The sequence below is a fragment of the Lolium rigidum genome, chromosome 1, assembly GCF_022539505.1.
Source record: "Lolium rigidum isolate FL_2022 chromosome 1, APGP_CSIRO_Lrig_0.1, whole genome shotgun sequence".
NCBI classification, from domain to species: Eukaryota; Viridiplantae; Streptophyta; class Magnoliopsida; order Poales; family Poaceae; genus Lolium; species Lolium rigidum.
The window spans coordinates 346,506,632-346,528,311 of record NC_061508.1 but is presented as its reverse complement, the minus strand read 5'-3'; the positions used below and the strand labels follow the sequence as shown (position 1 = coordinate 346,528,311).

The 21,680-nt window shown below is 45.1% G+C and overlaps 3 protein-coding genes across 3 annotated transcripts; 1 reads left to right on the top strand and 2 right to left on the bottom strand.

Annotated features, from left to right (window-relative positions):
- Positions 1-295: 295 nt before the first annotated feature.
- On the bottom strand, positions 296-1,474 carry LOC124664469 (leucoanthocyanidin dioxygenase 1-like). The gene has a single exon (XM_047201989.1). It carries the CDS (start codon positions 1,472-1,474, stop codon positions 296-298), a length of 1,179 nt encoding a protein of 392 aa, XP_047057945.1.
- A 4,033-nt stretch (positions 1,475-5,507) lies between these two features.
- LOC124664458 (alpha-glucan water dikinase, chloroplastic-like) lies at positions 5,508-12,715 on the top strand. The gene is made up of 27 exons (XM_047201978.1): positions 5,508-5,948; positions 6,253-6,344; positions 6,435-6,723; positions 6,836-6,943; positions 7,016-7,114; positions 7,216-7,330; positions 7,418-7,538; positions 7,610-7,744; positions 7,857-8,019; positions 8,132-8,221; positions 8,310-8,495; positions 8,576-8,638; positions 8,719-8,781; positions 8,870-8,929; positions 9,068-9,220; positions 9,319-9,402; positions 9,701-9,877; positions 9,956-10,062; positions 10,184-10,397; positions 10,497-10,600; positions 10,697-10,835; positions 10,984-11,109; positions 11,556-11,666; positions 11,759-11,857; positions 11,946-12,212; positions 12,303-12,418; positions 12,508-12,715. Exons 1-27 carry the CDS (start codon positions 5,508-5,510, stop codon positions 12,713-12,715), a joined length of 3,930 nt encoding a protein of 1,309 aa, XP_047057934.1.
- A 6,135-nt stretch (positions 12,716-18,850) lies between these two features.
- LOC124664447 (DNA (cytosine-5)-methyltransferase DRM2-like) lies at positions 18,851-21,059 on the bottom strand. Its single transcript, XM_047201968.1, has 5 exons — positions 20,919-21,059; positions 20,748-20,822; positions 20,570-20,669; positions 20,125-20,240; positions 18,851-19,969 (listed from the first exon to the last, which is right to left on the bottom strand). Exons 1-5 carry the CDS (start codon positions 21,057-21,059, stop codon positions 18,866-18,868), a joined length of 1,536 nt encoding a protein of 511 aa, XP_047057924.1. The 3' UTR covers positions 18,851-18,865.
- Between the last annotated feature and the right edge of the window lie 621 nt (positions 21,060-21,680).

Below are 21,680 nucleotides of genomic sequence, written 5' to 3'. Positions count from 1 at the left end.
TTAGTAAATAAACTTCAAACTGCACATGACTGTCGGAATGCAAATTAGAAGCAAAAAATCGATCATAGTTTAACCAAACCATGCACATCTTTTATATACTAATTATAACATGAAACACATTAATAAAAATCTTTATAAACGATAGCCCAATTATCACCACCTCTCGGGAGCAAAATATTCTCCCAACATAACTTATTCGCACAATTACTCCGACCCACGCGTGACCAAATAATTTGAGATATACAGGGGGGAACTGTATAGACGAACGATGTTTTTAGATCTTATGAATGGAGTATCAAACGGCAGGCAGCAGGTTGGGTGCGACGGGCGCCTTCTTGGCCTCCTCCTCCTCACTCTGCTTCTTCTTCAGCACCTTGTGCTCCAGGTGCTGCCTGAAGGTGCGCGGCGCGAACCGCGGCTGCTCCTGGCCGTCGGCGAGGAGCTCGGGCAGGGGCTGCAGGAGCACCCGGTCCGGCGGCGGCTCGGCGAAGACGACCCAGGAGACGCGCGTGGCGACGCGGTTGACGAGCCCGCGGTGGAGCACGCTGGTGTAGCGCCCGTTGCTGAGGATCTCGAGCGCGTCGCCCACGTGCACCACCAGCGTGCCCGGCTCGTCGCGCGCCGTCACCCACCCTTCGTCGTCGCGGCCGGCGCGCTTGACCTGCAGGCCGGGCACGCCGTTGGTGAGGATAAAGGAGAGCGCGCTGACGTCGGTGTGCGCTTCGACGCCCACGGCCAGGTCCGGCTGCGGGCACACCGGGTAGTAGTTGATCTTCAGCTTCAGCAAGAGGTCGAGGAGTTCTTCCTCTTGCTCCTTGTCCTGGTCGTCGTCTGCGACTTTGTCTTGGGTGGGCTCGACTAGGCGGAGGCGGTGCTCGAGCGTGGGGGCAGGGACGCCGAGACCGAGGGAGAGGATGGCTAGGAGCCTGGAGGCGAGCCCGCTGACGAGCTCCCCGAACTGCCGTGTCACGGGAACGTACTCCGGCGGATGAGCGGGCCACCTCGCGTGGTTCGCGGCGTGGTCGGGATGCACGAGGTGGAACAGATAGTCCTCCCACTCCCGCTGCCCGCTCTCGTTCGCCGCCAGCTTGCTTCCGTACCCCTCGAGCTGCCCGGCCGCCGGGTCGTTGGCGTACGCCTCCTTGTCCTCGATCGGCATCTTGAAGAAGTCCGTCCCAGCGGCGCGGAGCGCGTCGAGGAGGTCCGAAGGGATGCCGTGGCCGGCGACGTGCATGACGCCCCACTCGACGGCTGCGGTGCGGACGGCGTCAACGACGGCGAGGCTGGGCTCGGAGCCCGGGTCGGAGGGGTCGAAGGCGGCGACGTCGACGACGGGGATGAGCGGGGAGCCCGCGGCGTGCTTGGCCGCCTGGTCGTAGGCGTCGCCGAGGCCGTGGCGCTCGGACGGCGGCCGGACGTACTCCGCCGGGATGGCGGACAGGCCGCTCATGCTCAGCGCCTCCACGCGGGACATCTTGGAATGATTCTTGGTCGAGCTGTCGATGATTTGCTCCAAGTACAAGTTCAGAACTTGCGATGAATGGAACGAAGAATTGAACGGAATATATAGATGCAGTCTCGATCACGGGCAGCTACTTCTTCGTTGCCGTCACGCGCAGCTACGGCCTGCGGGTTAGCTCCATCGACACATAGGTAAATCACGCGCCAAATGCTTCTTCATCTACCCGCACGTGCTACCAACAAACAAACAGAGACGTGTAATGATTTGAGCCTAGGATGGGCTGGGCTGCCGGGACAAGATAAGATGTTGGGCTGGGATCTTGTGTCTCACCCGGGACTCCACGAGCATGTTTGTCAAAAGTTGCCCCTGGAAGAGGGTGATGTAGCAAGACCGGGAGGAGTACTGGTCATCCGTTGTCCAACGCTAGATCAACATATCCAAGTCTGTCAAAAGTTGCACATCCATCAACCAGATCCACCACTGGATGTACTGTACTGCCAGAAGGACAACGGGCACAATGCGCCAACTATGTCAGTGATCCAAGTGCGCTCAGCCAGCGCTTGTTGCACTGTTTTTCCTACGGTGCTATGGGATTAGTGCGAAGAGGTTTGGTGTTGTCTCCCTGATAGGCCTCCCATTCAACCATCTATCCTTCTAGAACAGGGCGGATGTCCTGTTGCCGACCACCATATAGGTAGAAGCATCAAAGATGGCCCACTCCTCTTCGAAGAACTGCATATTAAGCTCGTGCCAAGGTCGCTGGGGGTCGATACGCATCCTCCAAAGCCACCTCACCTTGAGGCTGCTGGCTGTGCGTGCGAGGTCTAGGATCCCCAAGCCTCCAGGCCAAAGTGGGTGACAGACCTTGGACTAGTTGACAGGCCGTCATTGGCGTCCGCCCTACCAACCCACAGGAATCTGCTACGGATCTTGTTCACCTGCTTGAGAGCCTTTTTGTTGGCAGTTAGCATAATGAGGAGTGCTTCGGTGTCCCCCCCTTAGCTTCATGCTTCTGGAGGTTCTTCAGCTTTTTTTTTAATCGGTGGAGCTGCTCCAGCTTTGGTACAAATACGTGGAGTTGGTTCCGCGGAACAGGAAAACACAGACGGCTGTTTATTTACGTCTCACTGCCACCGGTAAGTGACGAAAATGTTACGCACGCTCTTATCTTTCTCCCCTTCCTCTCGCGGGCTTGTTTCCCAACGCCAAGACTCTTTCCCGATTTGCCAATGCTCCCATACGTAATGGATAACACCCCATTTTTGTTTCCTCATGCCGTCTCACCCAGGAAGAAGTTGGTTGAGGCCACCACGACGAGCTTATGGTGGCAGTGGCGGCGAGCTACAACTCGATTTGCGCGTCAGTGAGAACAAATCAGACAAGTTTGACTCCGGTGGAAGGTACATTGATTTGTTTGCCGGCGGCCTCGATTCGGTGGCGGCGGGCATGAATCGCGTTGCGGTGAAGTCAAATCGGGGAAAAGTATGGGCGTTCGGAAACATGCTCGGAAGAGGAGGGGGGGGGGAGAAAGATAAGACGCGCGTAATGGTTTGGTCACTTATCGGTGGCAGCGGGACATAAATAAATAACATCTTCGTGTTTTCCTATTCCGCAGAACCAACTCCACGTATTTGTACCAAAATCTGGAGCAGCTCCACAGAAAAAAAAGCTGAAGCAGCTCCAACTTTTCAGGACCATGGAGCTGAGGGGAGACACCAAAGCACTCCTCTAGCACAATACGCTGGTACAACGGGATGGTTGCAAGCACAGAGCGGATGATCGCCAAGCATCCCACCCAAGGCATCACCAACGCCTTCCAGCCAGGTAACTTATCCGCGATCTGATCCACCACCCGCTGGAAAGCCTCACCCGAGAGTAGAATGCACATGTACTTGACAGTGTAGGGTGCCAGCTGACACTCCATAACCACTGCCGTTCCATTGGCCTCCTCCTTTGAGCAGGCGATGGGGGATATCGAACACTTCATGAAGTTGGTGCGTAGCCCTGATGCGTGCCCTAAGAGCTCGAGAATGTTGTGTGCAACGTGCAGATCCGTCTCATTTGGGTGGCAAAAGATTACTACGTCATCTGTGTAAAACGATACGGATCACCATCTCCCGTCGCTCTAGGCACTAAAGGATCTTCAGCTCGATGGACTTAGCCAACACCATGTTAAGCGTGTTCATGACCAACACGAATAACGTTGGCGACAAGGGGTCACCCTGTCTCGGTCCCCTCCTATGCCAGCACTGGCGAACCTTAGGCCTAATTCCTAGGGGCAAATGGGCTAGGGGGGCAAAAAAATAGAGCTATAGACTATTTTAGTGGACAAACAGGCCAAATACATGTAAAATTAGGTTGTTTCTTCATGGGCTGGAGGCGATGGCCCATTTCGCCCCCAAGAAGGTCCGCCAGTGTATGCTAGATAGGGGGATTGGCGACCAACTCGCAAAACCTTGGCCCGAAGCCCATCTAATGGAGAACATGGACAAGGAACCCATGAGACGGAGTCAAAGGCACATGCTATGTCCAACTTGAGCATCACACGTGGCTCCTTCAACCTATGGGGGAGCCTAGCCGTGTTGAACCAACATAAAGTTGTCATGGATGCATAACTTCTTGATGGCAGCCTTGTTCACAGCGTCTTTGCTACTAGTTTAGAGAAGATGTTGATTAGGCTAATAGGTCGGTAATCACTCGGCGTCGCTGCATCCTGGTGCTTAGGCACAAGGATTAGCAGTGAATGATTCAAGCCTTGAAACCCACGCTCCCACATCGTGAAGAGCTTGTCAAATACCGCCATGAAGTCACCCTTCACCCCCCCCCCCCCAGCAGCTCTGGAGGAACTCCGCGGCAAACCCATCCGGACTTGCCGTTTTCCCACGGGGGAGGCGCCTAACACCTTCCCAAACCTCCTCCTCAGTGAAAGCGACCTCCAGCTCAGAGAGGTCATATGGGTGCGTGTCGAGGAAATCGAGGACTATAGAGAACTGGCGGTCCATTGACGTACCCAAGAGGCCCTCAAAGTGTGTGAAGGAAGCTTCCGCCATGGAAGCATGGTCCAAGATGACCGCACCATTAACCTAGAGGCTATGGATCACGTTCTTCTGTCGGCGATATGTCACGTGCTGGTGGAAGAAGGTTGTGTTTGTATCTCCCTCTCTTAGCCATGCAATCTTGGCCCGCTAGGGGGCCATCGTGCGCTTGAGAGAGGCCAACCCTAGGTATGCGTGTTTGAGGCGCGCTCAACGCTCGTCCGGAAGAGCTGTCGGGATTCAATGGAAATGTCCAACCTTAGTACTACCTTCTGCATTGTCATCGGCTGTAGTTTGACACATCCAATCTTTTTATCACTCCAACTCATAAGGCTACGCGCGGTGCACTACAGCTTAGCGGTTAGCTGTTGAAACGGATCTCGATCACCGTCAACCTCACCCCAGGCAGTGGTACTTTAACTTGGTTTGTGGCTCTATTTTTCTTTTGCGCCCTTCTTCTTTGTAAAAACTCTGCTGGAAACACTAGACTAGTAAAATATACAATATTGCGCAAAGCCGCAGGCTTTGATATTCCCTTGTGGCTGATATACACCGGCCAGCCATAGCCTACCATGTCTTGCAGTATTGCGCTACATGCGTTCCATATTTTATCCTAATTTTACTTCAAACTGAAACTAAAATCACGACAAGAATTATAAAACTGAGGGAGTAGCTACCAAGAAATGGCAAACATACAAGACCGAACTAATTAACATGGCATCGACCAGAAAGTTAGGTCCACAGAAGCCATTCATGCCATTTCTTTCGGCATGTCCCTCTTCGCCTCTCCTCCCCTCCTTATTTGGTACAGTACTACATATATACTAGCTTGTTTCTTCTTCCTCGTCTTCTTCCTCTCCTCCCATGACCTAATAAAGGTGACTAGTTAGGAATAAAAGATGAATGCGAAGCAATAAACAGCAAGGGACACGTACGTACGCAACGGCATCGATCAACACACACATCAGTTGCTTGGACGCTCAAGACCGATCGCAGAAGCTAGCATAAGCATGGCCGGAGTATCCTACTACGCGGCGGCAGCAGCAGGCACGGGGAGGCCATCCGTGGTCCAATTCGGTGCGGCGTCGAACAGGTCGCGGCGGGTCTCCAGGACACGCTTGCACCGGCGGAATGCCGGTGGGAGGTTTGGCCTGGATTCCAACTCTGAGCTCCAGGTCGGGGAGGTTTTGCAGCATGCACGTACATATATATACCGGTCGGAGAGGCTGCTGATAGAAGGAATGTATGTGCAGGTGGATGTGAAGCCGTCGTCCGGATCGAAGGTGGAGATCGAGCTGGTGGCGACGAACACTGGCAGCAACCTGGCGCTGCACTGGGGTGCGCTTCAGCCGGGGAGGAGCGAGTGGGTGGTGCCGCCTGCGGGGATGAAGCTGCCGGAGGGGACGACAAGGGCGCCCGACGACGCCGCGCTCAGGACTCCCTTCAAAAACGTATGTTACGCGCATCCAAAATAGATACGGTAGCTGCAGGTGTGGGCATCAGCCGATCGAGGCGTTCCACATCCTCCGTGAGGCCTTCACGCTCGAGCACCTCTGTCGATCGATCATCATGAGTTACTTATGGAACTCGCTTCACGCAGCCCGCCATCATATCATACACCTTGATTTCTCCTTCACAAATACATTTTTCTATCATTGCATGGACGCAAAAGTTTTTTCCATTACAACTCGTAGTCGTTTTCCGTCAGTTTATCTGATGACTTCTGAAGGAATACATTCTATCTTGTCATTCCAGTCTGGTTCCAACTCCACGCTGAAAATCGAGATAGACAACCCAGGCCTCGAGTCGATCGAGTTTGTCATCGTCGACGAGGCACAGAACAAATGGTCAGTACCATGCTATTATGCATAATCCACCGCCGTGCAGTTCTACTACTACATACCTAGCTCAAACCTAGCCCTTCATCTAACGAACAGGTTCAAGAACAACGGCCAGAACTTCCAGGTCCATGTGCGGCCACCAGCTGGTCACCACCATCAGGGACAGCAGCATTCTGCAACAGCAGGAAGCATCGGGCGAAAAAACAGAGATGTCATGCAGCTCCTAAGCAAAAACGCATCCACCAACGACCAAGTAAATAAGGCGGGAGAAGCTACCTCTTCAAAGTGCACGGTTCTTGATCTCTTCATCAAGTCTTTACAGGAAAAGCATGGCTCCCAGGTCCTCTGCAAAAAGGTCTTCAAACTGGGCGAAAAGGAGATCTTGGTTAGTTCAGAGATCGTCTTCTAAAGAGACTTACATATGCACCATGATCTTATATGTGATTCAAGCCTCATTTCATGGCACGGACTAAACAAATCCTCCCTTTTTGTCGCAGGCATTGATGTCACAAGTACAGGATAGTACCAAAGTTCACCTGGCTACAGATCACGTCGAGCCACTTATTCTCCACTGGGCACTGGCACAGAAGCCTGGAGAATGGAAGGTAAGTGTATCACAAGATACCATGTAAAATTAACAAAAACCAGACTAACATGCCATACATTTTCTTTTCCAGGCACCTCCACCAGGCATAGTGCCTGCTGGTTCAACACTGCTTGAAATGGCATGTGAGAGTCCATTCTCTGATGCCGAATTAAATGGTTTGCATTACCAGGTAAGCATAAATTCATCATTGGACGTACTATTTTGCATGTTTCCACTCAGTATCTATAATGCCTACATGTAATGATTTTATTTTATTTTTGTGATACCAAGGTTCTGGAGATAGAGCTTGATGACAACAGCAGCTATAAGGGAATGCCCTTTGTTCTCCGCTCCAATCAAACATGGATAAAAAACAGTACATCTGACTTTTACCTTGATTTTAGCAGACGAATTGCCAAGAGTTCAGAGGTGACTTTACCTTTCAGCTTCTCCCCAATATTGGCCAAGAATCTCCTTCAAAAGAGCTCACAATCCCATGCTTATTTTTTTCCATGCATAAAGGGTACAAGTGATGATAGTAAAGGGACTGCAAAGGCTTTGCTAGAAAGAATAGCCGATCTAGAGGAAGATGCACAAAGATCTCTTATGCATAGGTAAAAGGATAAAAGATGACTATAGTACTAGTTCTCTGGTACATCAATAAACTGGAATTATTCCCCTACAGATTCAATATAGCAGCCGATTTAGTTGACCAAGCAAAAGATGCCGGACAACTGGGTCTTGCTGGACTACTTGTTTGGATGAGATTCATGGCTACCAGGCAACTTATCTGGAACAAGAATTATAATGTGAAGCCACGGTATGTTATTTTCGTATTCATCAACCCTGCACAGGAAAAACAATTATGGCAACCAACAAAAGCTCAACTAGGCTGAATAACTTATTGCTTCTTCTTAACTACAATTATGTAGTGAGATCAGCCAAGCACAAGATAGGTTTACAGACAATCTACAAAGTCTCTACAAAATGTACCCACAGCACAGGGAGATGCTAAGAATGATAATGTACACAGTTGGCCGTGGAGGTCAAGGTGATGTCGGCCAACGTATTCGTGATGAGATTCTAGTAATACAGGTAAGTTTATTGAATGTCTTCTATTAAATTTCTGATATGTTGAAGAAAGAGAATATGATACTACATGAATACTGTTCATTGGGCTGTTCACTGGAAGCTGTTTTTATTGTAGAGAAACAATAACTGCATGGGTGGAATGATGGAAGAATGGCATCAAAAACTACACAACAATACAAGCCCAGATGATGTGGTGATTTGCCAAGTAATGCATCGATGTTTGAACTATTAATTAGCACCATAAGGAATTCATCGTTCACCGTATATGATGGACCACATCTCATGTTGTGCAGGCACTGATGGACTATATGAACAGTGACCTTGACATCAAAGTTTACTGGGATACTCTAAACAAAAATGGCATAACGAAGGAACGGCTATTGAGCTATGATCACCCTATTCACTCCGAACCAAATCTAAAGAGTGAGCAGAAGGAGGGTCTACTGCGTGACTTGACAAACTACATGAGAAGCCTCAAGGTTAGCTTCATTCCGTTGTCCGCCTATGCTATTTCAGTGTAACAAGAGCAAGCAGAATGATGACACTAGTAATGTCACAGGCTGTTCACTCCGGTGCTGATCTCGAATCCGCTATAGGAACATGTACAGGGTACACGTCAGAGGTACCATGATCCAGCCATCAGCTAATTGAACTATTGAAACCATGTTCATGTTAGTTAAAACGAATATTTTCTTGTTACAGAGTCAAGGTTTCATGGTCGGCGTTGAGGTGAATCCTGTGAAGGGATTACCATCTGGATTTCCTGTAATTATGCTTAAACTTCCCCTTAAACACATTATTATCTATAAAGCATACGAAGGTCTGTTTGTAATGATATTCATGATTTTCGTAGGAGTTGCTTAAGTTTGTCCTTGACCACATTGAGGATAAATCAGTGGAATCACTTGTTGAGGTAATACTACTTTCTGAAGCTCCTTTCTCACATCAAATATTCACATAAAATGTTATACCACCATTTTCCTAGCACACCAGTGCTATTAAAGATAAACACATTAATCACATTTTACTAAAATCGATTGTTAACTTACAGGGTTTGTTGGAGGCAAGAGTTGCACTTCGCCCTTTGCTACTTAGCTCAACAGAACGCTTGAAGGATCTCATATTTCTGGACATCGCTCTTGATTCTACTGTTAGGACAGCAATTGAAAGGTCTTTTGAAAATCTGAACAATGCATCATCTGAGGTTAGCTAAACATATCTCAGTGTTTCTTCCCATTTACAAAGATAATCTTTTGTCACTTTGACATGCCTACTGTCTCATCGTCATTTTTTTTCATCCAGAAAATCATGTACTTCATCAGTCTAGTTGTTGAAAATCTTGCCTTGTCCACTGATGACAACGAGAACCTCCTATGCTGCTTAAAGGTACAAACTTCCGCACGGCCCAATCATGCTACAAATATAAACTCCTGTAGTCCAGAAGTTATTATTTGTGTTAACATATGCGAGCTATGTGATGTTTCTTCCTCAAGATAAGATACTAATTTTGTTATCCAATAACTTGCACTTAAAGATAAGCAAAGTGCATTAAAAGAAGACATCAATTATTGATTTGATGATCAAAGAACTCCCTTTTGCTTGTAAACAAAATATTAACGGTACAAAATGAACAAAAATTATGAATCTTGCTGAGCATGATAGTGTTATTATGTGTTTTCTGAAGGGGTGGAACCATGCACTTGAAATGTCTAAGCACTCTGATGATCAGTGGGCATTGTACGCAAAAGCATTTCTAGACAGAACTAGACTTGCGCTTGCCACCAAGGGAGAAGAATACCATGATATTCTCCAGCCTTCAGCCGAATACCTTGGCTCGTTACTTGGCATTGAACAATGGACGGTACATGGTTCCATAAATCGTACATCATTTTACTTATTTTTCCTATCTGCATACTTGTATTAAATACCATATCTACAGGTTAACATATTTACAGAGGAAATTATCCGTAGTGGATCAGCCGCTTCACTGTCCCTACTCCTGAATCGCCTCGATCCTGTTCTTAGGAATGTCGCTAACCTAGGAAGGTAAGACATCTAAGGTTTTTACTGATGTTATGATATTTATTCTAGTCTTTGCATTATTTTACTCAACCGAAATATTTGTGCAAGCTTATCTCACTCTCTAACTAACAGCTAACCTTAACAGTTGGCAGATCATAAGCCCAGTTGACGTAGCAGGCTATGTGGTTGTTGTCGACCAATTGCTCACTGTTCAACACAAATCTTATGACAAGCCCACAATTTTGGTGGTGAAAGGAGTCAAGGGAGAGGAGGAAATACCTGATGGTGCTGTTGCCGTCCTAACTCCAGATATGCCTGATGTGTTGTCCCATGTATCAGTTAGAGCAAGGAACAGCAAGGTATTCTCTCTTAACAAAACCCTCCAAAACTATAATTTTATGTATTGCCCTAGTCTACCATATATGCTGTACAATAATTGGTGTTCTCTTTGTTTAAAGGTATTGTTTGCAACATGCTTTGACCCAAAGATACTATCTGAACTGGAACAAAATGAAGGCAAGGTACTTTCACTAAAGCCAGCTTCCGTAGATATAAGCTACAGGTAATATTTTGTTCACTACATCATAAGCTTCTACTAAGTCATCACTGAATAGTTTCTTTTGTATGCCTAACATCTACCTGTTTGCACATTTAATAGAGAGATTCCAGAGAGTGAACTTCTAGTTTCAAGTTCCATCGATACACTAGATGGACAAAAAGCACCATCTCTGTCACTAGCGAAGAAGCAGTTTAGTGGAAAATATGCAATATCAGCTGCAGAATTCTCCGATGAGATGGTCATTACTCCTATGCCATTATGATCTTACCACTGAATTATGCATCTGTACTTTCTAAACATTACCATGGCACATTGAATCCTCATATTCTATTACAAATGGATTATGCATATTTTTGTATACTTCAAACATATTTTTCCATTATTAGGTTGGCGCTAAATCTCGGAATATAGCTTACCTCAATGGAAAGGTGCCATCATGGGTCAGCGTCCCAACGTCAGTTGCACTCCCATTTGGAACCTTTGAAACAGTTTTGTCTGATAAGATTAACAAGGTTGGTATCTATCAGCAGCTTAATATTTCTCTTGCAAGTGCATCATACTGGCTAGACTGCTTCTTGGAGCTACTTACAGAGCAGTATTATGCACTGCTTATTTTCTAAACTATACAGTAGCATGTTTGACACAACTACTGAAAGTGTTTCTTGGTGAACCAACGCGATGTCTACTATGCAAAAAGACCAAGTTAAGTTACAATATTGGTTTCTGAGAACTATTGAATTGACATGATATTGCCCAATTCCAATGGTTCATTTTCTAAACTATATAGTATGTTTGACACAATTACTGAAAGTTTTTCTCGGTGAACTTGTCTGATGTCTACTAGCAAAAATGCCATGTGAATCTAGTTGTACCGGTTTCTGAGAAACTATTGAGTTGGAAATTTGACATTATAATACTCATGAAGGCATTTATAGTATCATTGTTAATCAATTGGCAGGAAGTAGCCCAAAAGGTAAAGATCCTAACGGAGAAGCTCGACCAAGGAGAACTTGGTGCTCTTAGTGAAATCCGAAATGTTCTGCTGAACCTAACAGCTCCTACTTATCTGGTATCAGAATCCCTGTGTAGCATAATCCTACTTGCAACAGCTCATTTGTACTTCAAATTTATGAATGATTATCGCATTGATTTTATTTCAAGGTGAGCGAGCTCAAGGAGAAGATGCAAGGTTCTGGAATGCCCTGGCCTGGGGACGAAGGTGAACAACGTTGGGAGCAAGCATGGACGGCGATTAAAAAGGTGGCATGCTAATGCTAGCTACAATCCATCATTATGGACAATATTCAGAAATTTGTAACCATCTTGCACATACATGTACTATCATCAGGTCTGGGCCTCAAAATGGAACGAAAGAGCGTACTTGAGCACCCGCAAAGTGAAGCTTGATCATTCCAACCTTTCCATGTCTGTTCTGGTGCAACAAATTGTGAGCGCAGACTACGCCTTTGTGATACATACCACCAACCCATCATCTGGAGAGCGTTCGGAGATATATGCTGAAGTTGTCAAAGGGCTTGGGGAGACCCTTGTGGGAGCCTATCCCGGTCGTGCTCTGAGCTTTGTATGCAGCAAGAATAATCTTGAGTCTCCCAAGGTAAAACAATACTACTATCAATTACCATGTATCCCCTATTGTCCTAAACAGAAGGTGTCATATATACATAAGTTCATTGCATTGTTATAGGTATTGGGTTACCCAAGCAAGCCAATTGGTCTCTTCATACAGAAATCCATCATCTTTCGTTCTGACTCGAATGGTGAGGACTTGGAAGGCTATGCTGGGGCTGGACTCTACGATAGGTGATCAAAGTCTTTCATCCATGCATGATAAAAAATCTTTGCCTTATCTATGGGAGTTGCAGCTCATATATTTGTTCTTCTTACCACAGTGTTCCCATGGACAAGGAAGAACAAGTGGTTCTTGACTACACAACTGACCCACTCGTCACAGACTGCAGTTTCCGTACCTCAACACTGTCGAGCATCGCTCGTGCTGGTTACGACATTGAGCAGCTCTATGGGGGGTCTCCGCAGGACATTGAGGGAGTGGTGAAGGACGGAAAGATCTACGTTGTCCAGACACGGCCACAGATGTGACTTAAATTTGTGCTTTTACAAACGGAAGCACATCCTATATATGGAGTTGCACAGTTCCGCTTGATGTATTTATGAATTTTTGGTGCTGGGATAAGCACGTTAAAGCCTGGCTAGAGTAATAAAAGGAGGGTACTGTCCCTCCATTTGGAAATAGGATTGGTCGCCCTATTCCTGGGTGATCGAACCGACAAGGATTGGAATAATAATGACTATAATTCTCTTGACTCTTTCCTCACTAAATACTAGATTTAGTAGCAAACCGGCACCGGGCCGGACAAATATGATATGACACATATACTAGTATAGAATTTACCAGTAGCACGGTAGGAATAGAATTGACAATTAAGTCTATGTTTTACTTCTGCATAAAATAAGCCTGCATACACACCTTCAAAAGTGCAAAGAAGACTATGAAAGTGTCAATTATATCATGTTTATTCACTTTGAGAAAGTATCTGGCTCCATGTATGAAGAAAAAATCTTGTGCCTTCCCGTTGCGTGCTTATGGAGAAAAGAAAAAGGAGAAGCAATGCCCTCCGGTCCTCTTCATTCTTCAAGAAATCTACAATAAAAAAAACTCAATTTATCGATAATAATCATATTTAACATCTGACTAGAACCAATCTAACGTGATACATTGGAGATTATAAGGCAGAAAAACCTAGAGAATGAATCAACAGATCCATCTGTTGAAATATACTACAACATGAACATTGGCATCGGGATGTTTCAATCAAACCTTGCAAGAGGTCAAGTGTGTCGAGGCAGAAAGCTGTAGGGACGGAGGTCTGGGGACGGCTTGACGATCAGGCGAGACGTTGAGCTGCTGCACACTGCCAGGAAAGCAGGACTGCCGCCATTTGGGCGGGACGGTGAGCCACGGTGGCCTCGATTCTCCGGATGTTGGCGGCAAAGGGAGGAGATACTGGCCCCTGGGGACTGAGGGAGGCGAGGGCCAAGAACTGCACTGGATTTTTCTGGTGGAGGCCCAGAGCCAGGATCACAAGAGGAATTGTCACTGAGAACCTGCAAAAAACATGTGCAAGCTTCAGATACGCATAGTGTCGAGCAGATGATCAATGCAATATGAGAAACAGGTTGCAATGCACAGACCTCCTCCAACGTCGTATTTTCCTCTGGAAGCAAGTCACAGAGCTCTGTAATATGTTGACAGAAAGAAGAGCTTCGTTTTGGCACCTGCAACAACAGCAAGACAGTCCTTACAATCTCTGCCAGAAGCACATGCCAAAATAAGTTGCATTCTTATTGAAAATTCAACTAGTCGTCAGGATTGAAACTTATGCTCTGTGACAGCAAAACCAAATTTTGTTTACAAACAAAAATATGCAATGACAGCGAATTGTCGGCTGCATTTGTCAAGAGCAGATTGTGTCTGCAGCATTCCGTTCCCTAACCTGCCTACCTAGCTCATCCTACTCAGCTCTGATCTGCCTCAACTAATCAGAGGCAGGCAGAAAAAATGCAGAGGAATCCAGCTGCAACTCTCACCGTATTTTAGTAAGGATCGGGCAGGGAGAGAATGGCGCATGAGGGATCTTAGCTTACTTCTCGTCGTAGTGGAGGAGAGGAGCTAGAGGTAGACGAGCTTCTTGACCTCCAGCAACTGCCCCGCCACATTCTTGGCCACCTGCGCGTCTACCTTGTCGTCGTCGGGGTCGTCTTAGAGTGTGCCGGGATGGATGCGTCGTAGGAGCCACCACCCACGCCGCCGCCGCGCCTCTGGACTGCAGCCCGAACATCCCCATCCTTTCCTCTCCGGCGGCGGCGAGGCTGGGATCCCACCCATCGGCGGCGCTCGGCGGCGAGGCTGGGTGCGAGTTCAGTTCACGCGACGTATAACATGGGCCTCCATTGAGAAGGTCTCTTTCGGCCCATACCCATTAACTGTCTAGCGAGCGAGCGCCGCCGTGGGTCTTGTTTGATCTCAGTATTCTGTTAAGCTATGCAGTATGTTTTATGCTATGATATGCTTCCTCGATTGGGCATTTGTACTAGTATTTTATAGATTTTAATGTAAAACTCTTACTTGAGCTATACCTTTATAATTGCGACCTTCAACAGAGATGGGTGGTACTCGACTGAAATGAGCAGTACATGGCAATGGCAGGTTTGAAAGATAAGAGTTGTTGGACTCTCAAATTTTACTGTTGATTTGCTGCAATCTTTGAATTGCACAAGCTTCCGGTACTAATTATCGTGTCGTCTAAACTTGCTTACTTGTTAAGCCACATGTCTTCTTGGATACGCAGATGTTGTATTCAGAGTGTCCAGTTCAGTTCAGGCTATGTAGTTTAGAAATCTGAAACGCTGTTCCTTTTTTGTTGAACTCTCTGTGCTAATGTTCTTCGGTGCAACCCAAAAAGTTATCTGGATTTTATAAGTTGGCCGGATCTCCACTTGCCCCTGAAGAGCCTGGTAGTGTTCATACCATGTGACCCTGCTTTCTTTGTTTTCCGATAATCTTCAGGAATGACGGCATGTTATTCAACAAAGTGCAAAATAGTTTTTCAGGTGAACATTCTAACCTGTAATTACATGTTCTATGTCAGTTGAAATATACCAAGATTGATGCTCTGTTTCATAAATCTATAGCTCGGTGAGTGGGTTCTGGACATCTTTGTATGCAGTGAGTAGTGCTAGTATAGTTAGCAGTAACATGTTAAGTCATATGTGGGTTACAACCATCTACCTTTATCAAGAAGAAACTGATTGTTGTATGTTGATAATTATTTACTGCAGAGTAGATGTTAATTGCACCCCTTATCTAGAAACGCAATGCATAACTGATAATCACTTACCTTATCTAGAAAGCATGTGTCCATGGTAGAGCCTGATAGATAGTTTTGAAAAATATTGTAATTACTTTCTGTTCCGTGGGAACCTTAAAACTATAAATGGTTTTCACTTAGTCTTCTACAAAAGACAGTTTACGCTGGTCTGTCACCCTGTCCTAAAGATTTGAAGGCTGGCACTGAATTTTCCACACCAAGTAGATTGAGAACTTGTGTTTCCTGTTTTTTTTTTTGGCTTTGTTATTCATTTATAGTGCCACGAAGTGGTACATTTTATGCTATGATTATAGAGCATTGCACAGAAATTTTAGTTTTTGCATGGGGGCGATTTTTTTATATTTGGAAAGCAAATTGCACCAATCTTCAGTTCTCTGGTTCTGCTGTTAGTGGGATAGGAAATGGCAACTTTGGTGCATATTCTCGATATCCAGCAATTGGCTATGTGATTTAGTACCTGTTAAGTTTTATTAGAAGTAACCAAGAAATGATTGAAGTTACTGACGTGTCTATGCTGATGGTTTTCATTCAGGAACTCATTTTAAGACCTGAAGCAAGTGTAGGGTGAAGCGCATGGCAGAGTATCATGTCTGATGATGAAATTGAGAAAAGAAGTTCAAGATTTTGGTCAAATAGCACCTCCATCTGCCCCCACGCCGTTCTCTTGAGGATGATTAGTTAATTGCTGCACTAAATATGTGATGCTCTACTAGGACACTGCCAGTGTTGTTTTGTTCGGTCCGACTACTCTATATGCAACAACAGAAAACTCAGGGTTCTTTGTTCGAGCTGGGCAAAAAGCTTGTGAAATTCTTGTACGATGAATGATGCCAATCTAGAAAACTGTGTATTTGATATATCCAGATCTTGTGTTGTGTTTAAACCTCAAGTTAAATCTGTCTTGTTTGATCTGACTATTCTGTTAATGAGCTATACAGTATGTTTTATGCTATGAAATGCTTCCCCTGATTGGACATTTGTACAATTTCGTAACTTGTAATGTAGAACTCTTACTTGAGCTGTGCTTTTATAATTTGTGGCCTTGTACAGATGGATGGTACTCAGAATGAAATGTGCAGTACATGGTAATTGCAGGTTTGAAGGATAGAGTCATTGAATGACCGAATTTCAGTGTTATGTTGTTGTGAGCATGAATTTGACAAACCTCCAGTACTAGTTATCTTGTCTTGTAAGCTTTCTTACTTGTTAAGCCACACGTCTTCTTGGATATGCCAGATGTTATATTCAGTTCATGCTATGTAGTTTAGAAATCTGAATCTATTAATTCGTTCATTAAACTCGATGTGCTAATGCTATTCTTCAATGGAATCCAAAAAGTTATCTCTGCAGTGGAATTGGCAAGTTGCCAGGATCTCCACCTCCCTCTGAAAATCTGGTAGTGTTCAGAGCCTATGTCCTAGTTCTAGTTGTTTTCCGATAATCTTCCGGACAGGCCGCATGCTATTCAAAAGCATCAATGGATACAAAGTATAGAACATTTTTTTTCAGGTGAACATGCTAACCTGTAATGAGATGTTCTATAATGATTTAAATGTGACATGTTATATCATATGTGGCTTACAACCATCTACCTTCATCAAGGAGAAGACTAATTTTTGTACTCTGCATGCAACAACAGAAAACTCCGGTTTCTTTTCCAGCAAGGCGAAAACCTTGTGAAATTCTTGTACAATCAATGATGCCAATCTAGAAAATGGTGGACTATGTTAAAACTTAACCTCTCCAAACATCATCACTGTAGCAAAACAATCTGCATAAAAACTGTTGCCTCCATCCACGGTTTGATTACCTGAACAGGTTACACCGACAAGCTAAACTCGCCTCGAACTGCCTTACATCCAATGGTCAATGCTTCCGCCATCGATGCGCTAGCGACATGAGGTTTCAACTTGCATGTCACCATGACAAACTGACCTGGTAAGAGGATTGTACCAAACTCCTTTCCAATGACTTCTGCGGGAAAAAAAAACTGACCAGCTTGTCTGAGATGATGGCCCCTATAGCACTTGTTTGTTCATCATTACCAAAAATAGCATCAAGATTCAACTTCATGTACCCTTGCAGGATTTCAGACAATCTTTTGTCAGGGTGCACACACGGATTAGATGGACATTGCACAATTCTTACTTTTCTTTGTCCAGTTGCCCATCATATTTTTTTTTAGCAAACCATGCCCACCGCAACAGGTTTTCGTGGAGGCACACTTCTGCCTAACCTGCAGTCAGCGAGCAAAGTGAACCTGGTCAGTCTCAGTCCACCTGAGTACCATCGGGGATAATATCACCAAGGTCATACAGCTCCATAGGCCGAGTGCACATTGACATTTAAACAACAAATAGACAATATCCTCTCCGTGTTGTTGGCAGAACGGGCATTGTCCCCTTCTGCTGATTCACAAAAAATTATGATTCCATGCAGTGCTCATCAACAAAAAAGATCTATTTTTTCCATGGCATTTTCAGTTTCAGCATAATCTTCCAAATTGGACTGTTGGACTGTTGGTACTTCTAATTTCTACAGTTTATTTTTCTTTTTCTTGAGCTGTCTCTCCTGGCCAGAAATTAACACAGTTCTAGCAATCTAGGAACGAAGGTAAGCACAGACCTTGGCCCTTCTTCTTGAGCGTCCATATATCTGTGGCAGACACCTGCAGCAGTAAGGAACTTTGTTGTGTCAAAGAAATATGACCCATGCTATGTGTCAACTAAATGCAATCTCTTAACTACTATATAAGATGCTTTACAGTAAGAGTGTCACCCTTCTACTATGCAATTCCACCAACCAAAAAGAATATGCATGGATGATCATCGGAAATGAAGTAAACCAGCATTGATCTCAGATATTTGCATTGCTGACAAGTTCTTGTACAGGAAATAAAGATTTGAAGGAAATAAAAAACTAAGAACAATCAGAGCCAGTTTAAGTGGAACCAACAGAACCACAAAATCAACAGCGCTCTAAAAGAAGCTTCTTTCCTTTGTTGGTTCATTGCCAAAATAACCAGATACACGAGAATGAAAAGACCACCCCGACATAATTCATCTAAATGGGGCCATTGGCACAACATCACATGAAGCAAAAAAGCTCACACGTTGCACATATCACGGCAAGATAGGAAATACAACAAGGTCATGGTGAAGGTGTACCATGCAGTGAGATCAAGAGCGACAGACAACACCAAGGAAGCTGGTTACAATCTGATGAACAAAGCAACCTAAAGGAGAAGCTAACTAAATTACTTTTTTGCAGAAAAGTAACATTTACAGATGGAACTGTTTCATGATCCCAAACATTACCATTCACATGGCGAGATCAGGTCCTACATCCTTCTCATGACTTGCTTCACTTGTTCCAGTATGAGGGAATAGTGGCCGAACACGCTAGACTGCTCCAACTCGTTTCCTACAAGGTTGTGCCCCTTTCCACCGGTGCATGGGCTTCCACCAATAATCAGATCAAAACCACCGACTCGTCTCACCAAGGTCTCAAGGTAATCGCCTTTGAGTCGCTGGACGTCGTCGATCTGAATCAACTCTCCAGTTTGTTTCGACTGATCCCACCAGGTCCTCAGAATGTTTCGGTTCATTTCAGAGGACTCAGTAGAAACCACCACCTTCAAGTTTATGCCTAAGCGACCCAAAGCCACTTCTGCTCCACCTATGCCAGAAAACAGGGACAGGACACGGATGCCTGAAGGAAACATCGCCTTTAGGACCGAAAAATGGTAAGCAACCGTATCCACCTGGACAGAGTTGCCAAGACACCAATACCTATCTGTCATTTTAAACCCTCTGGTATGATCTCTTGGCAAACCCAACACCTTCTCCACTTCACCAGGGTCTAGTGCAGCAACATTTTTGGGGCCAACCCAAATGAGGTTCCATTCCTTGCATTCATCAAGGATTTTCTTGCAGTAAACTTGGTGGTCATCACATTTTGCAAGCACCAATCTCATTTTCTTAAATACTGTTGCAGGAGCAGTCATTGTCCGAAAACAGTTAAACTGTGTCCTAGTATCCCATGCAGGCCACCACTTTGCTGTCTCAGGAAAAACACCATGTATTGTTTTTGGTTGTGTCGGGTTGATATGGAATCTTCCAAGTGTAGGCAGATTGTGAATATAGCTTCTCTCCCTTGCTGCTACAGAGAAGTGCTTTGAGTCTACAAACTCAGGCTGTTTGCCTAGAAATGGTGACTCGTCTCGGACTCTTTGTCGAGAACATGCCAGGCTCTCAAAGTAGAAGTAAGGTGGGCCTTCAGCAATAGATGTGCTTGTACTTTCATTTGGAAGATCAAAGCCCACCACTGGTCCACTACAAAAGGCACCATCAACCTGTCCAAACTGCTTGTTATGGGGTCGTCTTTTATTGCCTAAAGGATCACCAACATTCTTCCTTTTGACACCTCCTGAAGTTCCAATAGCCTAAGACAGATTGTTGAAAAGAATAAGTGGAACTTCAGACGAAAACAATAGTTACAGGGTCTACTTATTGCAAAAGTAGCACGCAGAAAAAAAATATCACAGGGATAATGTCGGCATAAAAGGCATAACATAACAAACTTGAAAATAAGAGCTACCTTGTCATCAGCTGAAAGATCCCGATCAGCAAAGTTTCCGCCATAACTTCCACCCCTTCTATCTACTTGTGCAGCATAGATTGCATCAGCTAGTACTTCAACCGATTCATGTTCACCTAGTACAAATTTCGACACGTTAGAAGTCCAGAGCAGCAGCTAATTGGCAAGGTAATGGCATCAAACGAGCAAAAAGTACAATGCACACTTGTGTATTCCAACCTGTTATATGGCCATCTACAACAAACCAAATAAAGCAACCAGAATCTTTATTAAGTTCTGTGGTCGCACCTACAAGAGATCATGCAACCGAACTACCAACATTGAACAAATGAAATGTGCATACTAGAATTGGTGCATTGCTGTATTTTTTGCTTCTACAAAGGAGTCATATCCAAGTAATGTATTCAACAAAGTCAAATGATGAGTAAAACTGCTAGGAACTAACCACATATGTCGATGCACGAAGAGACCTCATCCTCTGCAAAGCCCATCTCGACGAGATATAGAAATTTTCTGTCCTTCTCCGTGAGCTCTGCACCTAATGACTGAGCAAAACATATAAACAACATCAGTCCACATTCTGTAACAGAAAGTAGTGAATTGTCACAAGAACAATGTAATACCTTATCATCAAAATCAGCCATGTCAACACCCTCGCTTGACGAGCTGAACCCCTCTATGTCAGTTGATAGATCATTCTGCAGATGACAACAACCAACTACACACATAAAAAAAAAAGCAAATCCTGCAGCCACCACGTCATTTGTGCTAATTAGCAGAACTGAGCAGATCACCTCCTGATGTGCAACCAGCCACTCCAAGATAGCTTCCTCGTCTTGTCTTCCTCCAGCATGCTCGAGAGCCTTCCGGACCTTCTCTGCGGGGAAACCCATCTCGATGAAGCGGTCGACCATCATGCTCGTTGAATCCGCCATGCCACCCCGTGAGGAACCCTACAGGTGTGCAGATAAATGAACCAACGGTGGAACAAAATTCGATGAACAAGGGCACTGGAGCAAGAGCTGTGCTGCACTTTTTAGAGAAAGATGTGTTATGCCTCTGTTTCTATACAAAGCACAAAGCCCCAAGCAGAACCAGGCTTACAAGGTAAAATTGCCAGGTTGCTGGCTTGCAACACAGGCACAAGTGACAAGCCTAAACCAAGGCGCACTAGATGAGAGAAACTCCATAACTAACACAGCACATGCTACATCAACAATATATTAGAACTACAATGCAGATGAGATATGTGAACTGCGCCTCCACATGGTTATCTTTAGAATATTGAATTGTAGTCCACTTGATCCTATTCCCTAGACCACGCTTGTCAATGGATGAAGTTGGTCAGCACGTAAGCTAATACAGTTCAGGAAAGGAAAAGACCTGTGCAGCCTTGAGCAAATGTGGAAAGTGTAAGCTATAAATAGTACCACCCTTCAAGAGAAGGTGTGTCTACATGTATTGGTTCAGAGGTAACTACTAAGCAATAAGATTCGGAACCGGGTTAGTCCCATTTCTACAACTTCAACGGAAGTATCAAGTCTTAAAATAGGAAT

Excerpts from the sequence above, each read along its gene's own strand:
- LOC124664469 (XM_047201989.1), bottom strand. The coding sequence starts at position 1,474 with ATGTCCCGCGTGGAGGCGCTGAGCATGAGCGGCCTGTCCGCCATCCCG.
- LOC124664458 (XM_047201978.1), top strand. The coding sequence starts at position 5,508 with ATGGCCGGAGTATCCTACTACGCGGCGGCAGCAGCAGGCACGGGGAGG. Across the intron at positions 11,110-11,555 it reads TGTCTGATAAGATTAACAAG|GAAGTAGCCCAAAAGGTAAA; the intron begins GTTGGTATCTAT and ends ATCAATTGGCAG. Across the intron at positions 12,419-12,507 it reads GGGGCTGGACTCTACGATAG|TGTTCCCATGGACAAGGAAG; the intron begins GTGATCAAAGTC and ends TTCTTACCACAG.
- LOC124664447 (XM_047201968.1), bottom strand. The coding sequence starts at position 21,059 with ATGGCGGATTCAACGAGCATGATGGTCGACCGCTTCATCGAGATGGGT. Across the intron at positions 20,670-20,747 it reads TGGCTGATTTTGATGATAAG|TCATTAGGTGCAGAGCTCAC; the intron begins GTATTACATTGT and ends TGTTTTGCTCAG. Across the intron at positions 20,241-20,569 it reads TTCGTGCATCGACATATGTG|GTGAACATGAATCGGTTGAA; the intron begins GTTAGTTCCTAG and ends AATTTGTACTAG.